At 39.1% G+C, this 12,408-nt stretch overlaps 2 protein-coding genes across 4 annotated transcripts; one reads left to right on the top strand and one right to left on the bottom strand.

The window, feature by feature from the left end:
• Nucleotides 1-379: 379 nt before the first annotated feature.
• On the top strand, nt 380-6,198 carry LOC121734164 (D-amino-acid oxidase). The gene is made up of 8 exons (XM_042124600.1): nt 380-506; nt 1,633-1,736; nt 2,433-2,636; nt 3,122-3,347; nt 3,650-3,714; nt 4,162-4,279; nt 5,117-5,225; nt 5,946-6,198. Exons 1-8 carry the CDS (start codon nt 426-428, stop codon nt 6,041-6,043), a joined length of 1,005 nt encoding a protein of 334 aa, XP_041980534.1. The 5' UTR covers nt 380-425; the 3' UTR covers nt 6,044-6,198.
• A 273-nt stretch (nt 6,199-6,471) lies between these two features.
• On the bottom strand, nt 6,472-11,172 carry LOC121734118 (omega-amidase NIT2). 3 transcript variants are annotated; one of them, XM_042124536.1, is made up of 6 exons: nt 11,122-11,172; nt 10,360-10,506; nt 9,520-9,704; nt 8,765-8,933; nt 7,000-7,233; nt 6,472-6,611 (listed from the first exon to the last, which is right to left on the bottom strand). In XM_042124536.1, the coding sequence occupies exons 1-6, from the start codon at nt 11,132-11,134 to the stop codon at nt 6,526-6,528; spliced, it is 834 nt and encodes a 277-aa protein (XP_041980470.1). In that variant the 5' UTR covers nt 11,135-11,172; the 3' UTR covers nt 6,472-6,525. The 3 variants fall into 3 exon arrangements, with proteins under 3 accessions (XP_041980470.1, XP_041980469.1, XP_041980471.1); XM_042124535.1 differs by having other exon boundaries at nt 11,030-11,169; XM_042124537.1 differs by lacking the exon at nt 11,122-11,172 and adding an exon at nt 10,763-10,833.
• Nucleotides 11,173-12,408: the final 1,236 nt, after the last annotated feature.

Raw genomic sequence — 12,408 nt, 5'->3', positions numbered from 1 at the left:
TCGGCTTGCGCGCTTGATCTCTCGTCACTCGTCAGTCTGTCCCACTGGATTATGCGATAGAGAAACAGAGATTGATCTTATGTATTTAAACAATGAAATCGGCCACCGACGCTAAAATCAGCATTGTACTTAGGAGCTATTATCTTGCGCTATAGCTACTGTATTGTGGTAAATCAGTACTTAAGTCTAACCTGCCTTCGTTTTAAGAGTAAGGACAAAGAAAGCTTAGTCCTACTTCTTAAAAAGTTCTTAAAATATCAGCTGCTAATGATCTCTTCTCATTACAATAAGATAAGTAAAGTTCAAAACAGTTGACCCTTGTAGGGTAAACATGGATAATTTGAAGATAAAGATGTTAGTTACAACATTATCACTAGAGTACAGCGAACGTCTTTGTGCTTACAAGCAATAGTGAAATAAATATAATGAAAATCGCAGTTTTGGGAGCAGGTATCAACGGCATATCCTGTGCTGTTAAAATAAAGGAGAAATATCCAGACATACATGTAGGTAATAACTTTGATAAGCTATATAGCTAGCTAGCTAGCAAAGCAAGCTGTCATATCAAACTACTTGCCTGGTAAATAATCATACCGATTGGGAGACTTGCTTAGTCTCAGGCGAGGGCGACTAATAGGACATGGTGGATGATTAGTGTTTAACAAAAAAAAGACTAAACTCGATTTATAATTCAAGATCAAAAAAGCTTCTACAGTACGTCACTGTCAAAGGTGTCAAAGTGACATAAATGTCATTGTCAAGTGAATATTTCAGGTTTCGCCAACCTTTTTGCAATATGTTACTTTATTTATTATCGGCATTACTGGTCAACATAATGATTAAACAAGGTTTTTGTCAAATAATCCTTATTGATACAAGCTTTTATATTAACATTAATGGTTTTTACTAGAACCCAGATGAAACTCTTACATCTTAGTCTAAATAGGACGTCTTTTATGTTTGAATAGCATTCGTCCCTCTCGCACTTACATAGTTTACACTTTACAGTATAGGACAAATGCTGCTGTAAAACATAATATGAGACATAATTTTATCATTTTAATACTAAGGATAATATGACAGGATAAACATGTTATTTCACTATTGCTTGTAAGTCATGAAAAAATGGCAGTGATAACATAACGACCATAAAGCGAGCTACACACAATTTTTCTGCTATTTTGTAAATTAGGTACATGTATATTTAAATTATAATATTAAGTATGTTACTTTAGCCTGTAAATTATTGCACCAAATGTTATGAATACCTGAAGTGATACCAGTAAAATACCAGGTATACTACCAAAAATTACGAATGTTTAAGATTTTATTACGGCGTTTTGTATTTATGTAAAATAAAATAACTCAGGTTACTTATTTAAATCATCTGATTAAAATTATAAATAATTAAATTATCTAAGCCTTGTTTTTTAGAAAAAAGGAATATACTGTTGCAAAAATATTTTATTGCAGTGGCAATATTGTAGTAGTTTTTTTGATCTTGAATTAAAAATCGGAGTTTAGTGCTGCTTAGTCTCAGGCGAGGGCGACTAATAAGCTATAGTGGATGACAAGGGTTCAGCGAACTATATAAGTACATATTATAGTAAGCTGTTGACCATGTTTCCACAGGTAACGATACTCTCTGAAGCCTTTACTCCCAATACTACAGGAGATGGGTCTGGAGGTCTATGGAATCCGTATTTGTGTGGAAAAACACCAGAAACGTTGCTCAGGTATGAAAGCTTCTGCTTTGGTATATTGATGAATTGAATACGTGTAATATTAACACAAAAGTTTTTGTTTTTTTTTATGAAATAAGGGGGCAAACGAGCAAACGGGTCACCTGATGGAAAGCAACTTCCGTCGCCCATGGACACTCGCAGCATCAGAAGAGCTGCAGGTGCGTTGCCAGCCTTTTCAGAGGGAATAGGGTAATAGGGGAGGGTAGGGATGGGAAGGGAAGGGAATAGGGGAGGGTAGGGAACTGAATAGGGTAGGGGATTAGGCCTCCGGTAAACTCACTCACTCGGCGTGAAACAGCGCAAGCGCTGTTTCACGCCGGTTTTCTGTGAGAACGTGGTATTTCTCCGGTCGAGCCGGCCCATTCGTGCCGAAGCATTGTTCTCCCACGTCCCAAAAGTGCGCATAGCTGCTAAATATTTACGTCTACAGTTACTGCAGTACACTATGAGACCGTGAGAAGGAAGTAGAGTTTTTACTTTTTGCCAGCAACAAGGTTTTCGCGTAACAAACGATTTGCTGTGTAATAAAGTTGCGGGTAACTTCTAGTTCAATATGTATAACATTGCGATCATGTATTTATTTATAACTCACACTTACAAGACATAGTCCAGCCAAGGAGTATCCCGCAAACACATTTTCTACGACAAACGTAGCCTATATCCACATGATCTCAATTTTTTTTACAGTAAATGGGGAGATGAGACCTACAAACTCTATCACAAGTTATGGCTGGAAGGTGGTCTGGATCTGTGTCTGATACCGCTTTACGAGGTACATGAAGATGAAGAGAGCTATAAGGTACCGCAATGGTCGAAACTGGTGTTCGGTTTCTCGGTCATGGATGAAAAGCTGTTGAGCTACTTGAATAGGGTGTATTCTAAGAATTATCGGTAAGTGGGGTTGGCCAACTACAATTAATATAATACAATTAATGGCAGACGTGATACGCAGAATCTAGTGAGAACCCCTGCAGTCTTCAAATCTAATTGCAGACTCGACGAGTCCGTCCGTATCCTATCAAACTACAAAATGGTATTCTTATCAAATGTTTTATGAAAAGTGGAATACAGAAAACGAGTTTTAGCAGCTTCTGTATTCATTTTAAAGTCTCTATATAACATTAAGCAATTCGAACATTTCTAATACCTTCATAATGACGTCGTGATGACTGATGTGTAGAACTTGTCTACACATCAGTCATCACGACGTCATGATTAGATATTTACATGGCAAAGCTTTCTAGTCTAATCGTCTTGTAATTTCAATGATTAATGCTAGTAAAATGGAGCACTTCAGCACTAAAAAATTTAAGCCCGTTACCACCAAGTTAAGCTGTCAATAAGTGGTAATAAGACTACCAGACTTACATTTTCAGGGCCGGTCACACATACACATCATTCGTCGTATCCCCTCAGTCGATCCTGGCGTACTTCTACAAACGGTTTAAGGATGCTGGGGGTGAGTTAAAGCAGGCCACGATCTCTTCCCTGAATGATGATCAGCTGAGGGAATATGATGTGGTAATCAACTGCCTCGGGCTTGGGGCGAGGGTGGTGGTCCCTGATGATAAGGTCACGCCGATTAGGGGGCAGATTTGTAAGGTAGGAAATAGCATGTATATTGTAAAGCATGTATAGTTCGGCAAAATTAATGGATACATAAACGCAATATTATATACCCAAAATGTTCATTTTCCATCAAACCTTAAAAAAATTAGCAGCAGCTTAAGTATGGTCCTTTTCCACGAGTATCTATGCAATAAGAGTTTTAACTTTTATAGCAATGTTTTCATGCATGAACGAAAAGCTATTTAAAATATAGCAGCAGTATAGCATAAGTATAAAAATATTAATTATATTATGACAAGCATACACATACAGCATAGCAACTTTGACGTTTGCAGGTAAAAGCACCATGGGTATATCACACAGTCTTGGACGAGACGACGGGTCACTACATCATACCAAAGTAAGTTTCTTACACTTCAGCAAGAATGGGTTAAATATTCTGGAAACTACACTTCTTTCTTCCAAGCGCGCGGCTTATGTTGTTACCCGCGTACGGACCAGCAGGCGATTCACGATTCGCGTTCGACACGGATTCAGAAAGTTAACCGTGCTGTCATTAGTCCATGTCTAGGGCGGCGAGCGTTTATTGGATATCGCGCGAGGACGTTTCCGAATCTGAGTCGAATTACGCATTGTGAATCAGGGCCCATCCGCGCGCAGGTAACAACACGTGAGACAGGAAAAACGCCCTAACTACACTACTAAGAACCAATTTGCTACGAACTCATTAAAAAAAGGAGCAAAGAACAATTTCTTCAGTATCCAAGCTGAGGGAATTAAAAAAAAGAGCAAAGAACAATTTCTTCAGTATCCAAGCTGACCCGGCTGTTAAACTTCTCATTTCCAGTGTGAACTTCTGCGTCCTCGGTGGCACTCACCAGGTGGACAACTATAGCACGGCGCTGGACCCAGCTGACACGGAGTTCGTGGTGAATGGCTGCCAGAAGACCATGCCCGGGTTAAAGGTAAACTAATAACTAGATGAGATTCAGTGCCGATGGCAAGTTTCATTGAAACTGCGTCAGCTACGCGGAGTAATTTTGCTCAAGTTCTTAGGACTGATTTTATGTCAACAATGTAACACTCAAATTAAATGGAGAATTTCTCGGAAGACGCGCGTCCAATTTACGTGGGAGAGCCATGCTTCGGCACGAATGGGCCGGCTCGACCGGAGAAATACCACGTTCTCACAGAAAACCGGCGTAAAACAGCGCTTGTGCTGTGTTTCGCCGAGTGAGTGAGTTTACCGGAGGCCCAATCCCCTAACCTATTCCCTTCCCCTCCCTACCTTCCCCTGTTCCCTTCCCTTCCCTCCCCTATTACCCCATTTCCCTCTTAAAAGGCCGGCAACGCACTTGCAGCTCTTCTGATGCTGCGAGTGTCCATGGGCGACGGATGTTGCTTTCCATCAGGTGACCCATATGCTCGTTTGCCCCCTTATTTCATAAAAAAAAAAATTTTTTTTGGCTCGTATAATTTGTGTGTTACACTGTTGAATGTTGACATAAAGTTAATTGTGCTATGTACTATACTATGTGCTATGTATTTTGCAAAAAGTCGCTTCCGCGGCGGTATAAATTAAGCCTCATTGGTCTGCATAAGCTAGTATAACCTTAGGCTAACTTAACCTGATATGTTTAGAGATTGAGCATATATTCATTTAATTTCTATAAAAATGTAATACAAATACTTACCGGAACTTCAGCAGCTTTAAAATTATTCCTTTATCACACTTCCCACGGATTTACACCAATAGTCATAGACAACATAAAATTTATGGTACTAACCTTTAACTCTTTCAGCATGCAGAAACCATCTACCACTGGGCAGGTTTGAGGCCGGGCAGGGACGAGGTCAGACTTGAGTTCGAACGACGCAATGGCAGAGCAGTCATACATAACTACGGGCATGGTAAGTTCTGTGTTGCATAGTGTATTTGGATTTCCATCATAGGCCAACACGGAATTTTCAAGCCTTTTTCAAAAGGCCTGTTCTTTTTTTTATTAATGTTTCTTGTTCCTCCGTATACAAGCAAATTATTACATTTATCTTTTCACAGTTGAACATTTTTTAGTGTTTTCTAGTGAACTTCAGTGACTACAAGACTGCGTTTCCATCATTGACATAAGAAACTAGGGCCGGTATAAATAGTCAGTACTCAAGATGCGTCTCGGTCTCAAGACACGGTTCAGGCTCTGTGATTGGTTGGCTGTCAAAATTTGGACCAATCACAGAGCCGAACCGCGTCTTGAGACAGGGTCGCATCTGAAGACGTACTGACTATTTATACCGGCCTAGGTCTTTGGTTTCCACTGATAGTGCATTGCGAGGAATGTGTATTGACAACTAATATAATCGCTTCATTTGCCTGGCCTCGCTTAGAGCAGCAATTCTATTGGACCTAAACAGGCCTGAGCCTTGGGAAAAAACCCAAAGGTCCCGTGCTGAGCCATGATGGATATCCTTCATTATCGCTGTTGTATTTCAAATCTATTTACAATATGCTAGAAACGTCCACCATCGATCACCATCAATCAGCCAGCCAACGTAAAAAGGCGGCACAGCTCGAATTAAAAAATTCTTGGCAAAATTAGAACGCCGTGTTTGTAACATTCTAAAATATATTTTCAGGAGGCAGTGGCTTTACATTATTCTGGGGTTGCAGTACCGACGTTTTAACATTCCTAGAAAAACACGTCCTAGGCAAGAAAGAGACAAGTAAACTATAGAGAGAGGCAAACATATCGATAAACGTTCAGTCCAACAGATCCGCAGTACCAATTTGGAACTTTATTTTCATATTGGTTGGAATAAGGTCGAAAGTGGCATGCCGAAGGTGTTATTACTAAATAGCTATGTCCACACTATGCGCTTTCGTCTTTAATTTTCGTCATCTTCTTTCATTCAACTTTCGTTTTGACGCATTCAATAATTGAATGCGTCAACGAACGCAACGCCAGCATTGTCATTTTTGAAGTTTTGGATACGGTCAGAGGGCATGCCTCACGTTGGCTGTTGACTGCGCTATTACGCATGCCCTTGATGAACAGAAAAAGGCACAGTGTGGACAAAGCTAATAATTATTCTAGAAGTGTTCTTAAAAAAATTGAATAAAGAAGGCCAAACTGTATAAATTTTGTATATTTGATAACAAATCTAAAATATAAAATGTATACATACAACAAAATATATTACCTAACAACATTGATTTTCACTTCTGTATGATATCATATATGTCTGTCCGTCTCTGTGTCCTTATGGGTATTTGGCTTCGTACTTCATCTATCAATTGCAGATCTGAAAGTAAATTTTCTTAAATTACTAGGCGTGTTTCATTGAAAACGAATTTTGAATTAAATCTGGGTGTTTATATATTTTGTTAGCTGTAAGTGGTGCAAATAAATTTTTATTAACCGGGATTTTTCCCGGTTATGTTATTTACATAAAAATTAGAAAAGGGCAATCACATTCTAGGATATAGAGGTCATTGTACCTACATAAATCATAAATAATAAAAGAATTATTTTTACGTGAATTATATAAATGAAGCCAACATATTTTCAGTCTGGTTTAAAGGTAACCCTATGTATAAATATTGTTTCTCTCTTTTTGTATTTATGAAAGACATAATATTAAACAGTGTCAACTTAGCTCGGCTTGGCGAAACTGGACCCGACTGACTCACCTATATCCGCGATTAACGTCCCCGGCTTCTCATCCAACGTCCCAGCCACTTCTCCCCAGGGGTTAACCAGGGTGCTGTGTCCCCAGGCCACGTACCCCGCTGTGGGGTCACGCGCGGGGCTCACTAGCCCTACCCATAGCTGGTTGTCGGTAGCCCTTGCCCGACATAGCAGCTCCCAGTGTTTCGGTCCGGTCGTCATGTTGAACGCGCCCGGGTAGATTAGGAGGGAGCAGCCTGAAAAGATAATGTACCCGATGTATGTTTATTTTTCTCTATGAGTATTTGATGGCCGCAAGTCGCAACCTAGGCAGTTGACAGACCGTCATTTGGTCAGATTATGTCAATTCAATGCTAGTCGAAATCTGTCGGCTGGGATCGACATAACGCGACCAAATTACTTGGGCACCTACCACACGTGCATATTTGACCATACTTGAACGCCTCCATGGTCCAGTGGTTTAGAGCGTGGCTCTTGACTCGGAGGTCGTGGGTTCGATTCCCGCGTTGGAAACATGTTATTTCCAAGTTTGGTTAGGACAATGCAGGCTGATCACCTGATTGTCTGACAAGTAAGATGATCCATGAGTCGGATGGGCATGTAAAAAGTCAGTCCTGCTCCCGATCTCTCGCCGGTCGTGTCGATCTTCCGTCCCACTGGGTTATGAGAGTAAAGGAATAGAGAGTGCTTTTATGTACTGCGCACACACTTGGGCACTATAAAATTACTCCCGCGTAACTGGCCTGGTTTCAATGAAACCGGCCACCGTCATCGAAATCGGTGTGGGAGTTATTGTTATTATTATTATACTTGACCACAGTTTTGCTGGCGCATGCTTCTCGCATGAAAAGACGGAAGACTGACTTATCTACGACACGGCACAGTTATGCATGCAGCATACGCAAGCTACATTCTTGCCGAGATCAACGGCGTATAAACAACTTGGCTTGAACTCTGAACGTCCAACCACATGCGCAGACAAGTTTGTACACGAAGCCATAAATTTCAAGCAAGTTTAAAAACCGTCAAGCCAAACTTAGTGCCTTGCACAATGCGCATACTACCGTTTTACCAACTACACGCACAATGTTCAATGTACAAGCCGGCATGCGCAAGCAAAGCTGTAGTCAGACATGCACGTGTGGAAGGCGCCTTAGGTCCGCCATCTACCTACGCATAGTACCTATTAGGGCATTTTCAGTGTCATATGATTTTAAACTTTATCTTCATTATTGTAATACATAGTATCGCTTGAGAAATCGCGACCGCATGCGGCCGCGAGACTTTCCAAGTTTCTCAAGCGATACTATGTATTACATTAATGAAGATAAAGTTAAAAATCATATGCCACTGAAAATGCTCGCCGCTGCGCTGCCATTCCGGTGTGATTCGGCCCTTATAGTAGTCATAGTACTAGAGTATGAAGTGTCGAAATTCATTTGTCACGCGGAACCCTATTATGATATTATATAAAATTAAAATATATAATTAAAATTAAAATATAAAATTATCTACAATGATAAGAACAAAACAAGCAGCAGTTGATATACAATAGGTATGATAGATGTTTTTTCTAAATACATAAGTTATCAAGCCGAATTTTTGTACATACCTATTTTTTACTGTTATTTATTATCTCTTTTTTATTCAGAAAAATAAACTTACAAGGTCAGGTTTATTCTATTAATCATCTATCCATGGTGAAATTCGTACATTCAATCTTTAATGCTGCTTGTTTGAAAGGTATCGAAAAGAATTTGTTCTTACCTTGGTTAGTCATAATCTGTGCGAGCTCAGGAAACCTCAAGTCGTAACATATGCCCAGGCCAATTTTGACTCCTTGATACTCAAACACAGAGATCTGGTTCCCGGGTTTTAAAACATCAGACTCCTTGAATGTTATTTTGTTCGGAATGTCTATGTCGAATAAATGCATCTGTAAACAGAAAGCAAGCAATGTTATGATATTACCTTTGTACTACCAGAGAAGTTGATTCTTATGCAGATGGCGGACCTATTTAATGTTGTCGCGTTATGTGAAACCCAGCCGAGAGATCACCAGTAATATTAAAAAGAATTAATCCGACCAAACGAGGTAGCCCCATCAACTGCGTGGGAGAGCCATGCTCGGCTCGAGCGGAGAAATACCACGTTCTCACAGAAAACCGGCGTGAAACAGCGCTTGCGCTGTGTTTCGCCGAGTGAGTGAGTTTACCGGAGGCCCAATCCCCTACCCTATTCCCTTCTCTGCCCTTCCCATCCCTACCCTCCCCTATTACCCAATCCCCTTTTAAAAGGCCGGCAACGCACCTGCAGCTCTTCTGATGCTGCGAGTGTCCATGGGCGACGGAAATTGCTTTCCATCAGGTGACCCGTTTGCTCGTTTGCCCCCTTATTTCATTTAAAAAACTGCCTATCTTTTTTCTCTTTATCTCGCGCAGGAACCGTACAACGAAGATAAAAACTATTCTTAGTTTATTCCCGGGACTTAACAACACAAAAGCCTTTTCTCTTCAACTTACCTTCCTATACTGCGCCAACAGTTTTCCGCTACCGTCCCAAACGGTGCATGTGTTGTACAGCTGATCACCGCACCTCTCCGGCACCGTGCCTCCGATAACACATATCCCCGCCTCCGCAGCCGCTTTGGATAGAGCTCTGCATGTTTCACCGGATGGCACCTCTTCAGCGTACTGTTCAAAGAACTCTGAAGAAAAGATGTTGTTATATGAAACTAAGGCCAGTATAAATAGTCAGTACTTAAGATGCAACCCGGTCTCAAGACGCAGTATCATATGTCCTTTACCGGGACTCAAAGTATCTCCATGCTAAATTTCAGCAAAATCGGTTTAGCGGTTTGGGAGCGAATAGGTAACTAACAGACAGACAGACACAATATCGGATTTATAATATTAGTAAGTATAGAAGTATCTAAGATATTTGAGAATTTTCAGTAATTTAAATGGAAATAATTCTAAATACTATTGTTATATGAAAATTTAATCTTCTTATCTGATTATGTTATTAAACATTGTATTTATGGGATCTGATAAATTGACATGCAGAAATGTGTAACCTTTAGCGTAATAGACACAAGACTCTTTATTTATCTATACACTTGATTCCATGATATAATTCATTTAAAAAAACATGTTTAAAGCCCCTTAACTGAAGGCAGGATGTTTAGGAGGAAGTCACTTGATAAATTCAAGGCCCTAGATAATATAGGTGTTCAGAGTGCCAAAACTTAAAATTACTTTAATTCATCAAGCCCCATACCGGTGACCGAGACACAATAGAAATTCTATTGTGTCTCGTTTTTCCATGATCGACGGGTTAAGTATGAAAATTGTGAAACTTACTTGTTCCATAGGGTGAGTTGAAGCATTCCGGCAAAGCTACTAACTGTGCGCCTTTCGCTTTGGCCTGGTGTATCTCGTGGACTGCTGCTGCGATGTTCTTGGCCTTGTCCCCACCAACAGACAACTGAACTAGCGCTATCTTCATTACTGAAATGGATAATTCATCATAATGAAGGTGTACTTTAATTAAGAATGAAAGAGAAAAGTAGTTGTCTGGCTTACTTAAAACAAATTATTCTTTTATTTGGGTAATTTGTGTGCCAAAGGAAATTAATTATTATTAACTTTATTTAATACCTTGATCGTGGGAATTGAAGACACAATAGATTTTCAATTGTTATGCGACAGCCAGGGGGATTAATGGGTTAAAGTAAAAATTAGCAACTTTAAACTTCACACTCACCGATTTTGTTGGCTAAGCGCTACTACAACATATTATAGACAAAAGCAAAAAGATGTTAGCGTATATTATTATCAATTTTATCACTCTACTTTACTGATAAGAACGAACTTGCCGCCTTTTATTATATTTGTGTTAAATGTTTATTGAGATAACAGCAGAGCCTCAGAGGTCATGTAAAGTGAGAAGGGAGATTTGTGCATATTCTAATTAAATATAAACGTTTCTGGAAACTGGTAAAATAGCTAAATTTTAATTATCATACAATACCATTCGAATAATGTAAAGGTCGATTTTGAAATCTTGGGTGCACCGCATCACTTTCACACATTCTATTTATTTTAATTATCAGTAAAGATTACCTCTTTTTATCATATTATTTGTTGATGATTACGAGAATAAATTAATATTTTGCGACCAAATTCAAAAATAAAATGACAGAACTCCGAAAGAAGCAGCTGACTTTGACAATGACATCACTTTTTTTTTCTTATTATGGCACTTCGGCTATTTAACCATGGCCAGTGTAGAGTATATTATGGCGGGAAAACCATATTCTTTATTACTTGAATTTACAGCATCGACAGTATATAAATAAAATAAGTCTATGTTCAGCATCGTTTTTTGTCGTGGTCAGGTCTAAAGTCTAGTCAAGCCTAAGTAAAAGTCAAGACGTCAAGTCGGTCGATTCAGTAAAGTGGTAGACGCTTTACTAAAACTTTCGATGGAGTTTTGGGGGGAACACAAAATAGCACGTTTCTGCATATGGCATCACTTTCCTACATTTGTGCACGATAACGAATATCTAATGGTTAATATCCTACCAATATTACACATTAAGAACCCAGTTAACACAATTTTAGGAAAATAATACAAAAACACGACATCACTCTTTCACATTCCCGGAAAACTTCGACTAAAGAACTCCGACATCACTATAATTCACTATCAGTCAAGTGTCAAACGCCTTGAATTTTTTTAATGAACGAAGCCATACAATGCGACTAATATCATCCCATTCACAGCATAGATCAAGATAGATACCGTATGTCGCTCCATTTGTATGAAAACAAGCATGCCACCTTTTTCCCACCTACTGTGACGTACCAAGGATAAGAAACGTGTCCATTACCTAGGTCTTAAGCCAAAGTTTTGTATTTGAATTTCTACAGCTCAATATGGCACTTTCAGGAATTTAGGCATTTTTAAAATTCCGATTGACGTCCGATTCCGATAGCAGACTAAAGAACAGACTTTCGAAAGACGAGCATTGCTCGTCGTTTGGGAACGCGATATGGCACGCGAAGTACATACATACACATGTGGTATCTATCTTGATCTATGTATGTGGTCCCATTACTTTTAATTTTAGGACAAACCTGTGATTTCCATCACGAAAGAATATTGTAACACAAGCACAATCAGCAGGATAGTCATTTTGTAATACTGACAATTTGAATACAAAACATTTACAACTGATCTTAGACAAAAAAAACAAACCATTTTATTGTTATGTAGTTAATTTATTGCGAGTTAGATTAATTACAATTCTAAATTACATTATAATTTCATTATTCTTAATTAATATACTGAATAATATAACTTGGTCAGTCTTACAGAATTTTAAATTGACTTATTGTAAAGTACTG

This window comes from Aricia agestis, chromosome 15 (genome assembly GCF_905147365.1).
Source record: "Aricia agestis chromosome 15, ilAriAges1.1, whole genome shotgun sequence".
NCBI lineage: Eukaryota > Metazoa > Arthropoda > Insecta > Lepidoptera > Lycaenidae > Aricia > Aricia agestis.
The sequence above is the reverse complement of the archived record's forward strand: the minus strand, read 5'-3'. Positions and strand labels throughout refer to the sequence as shown.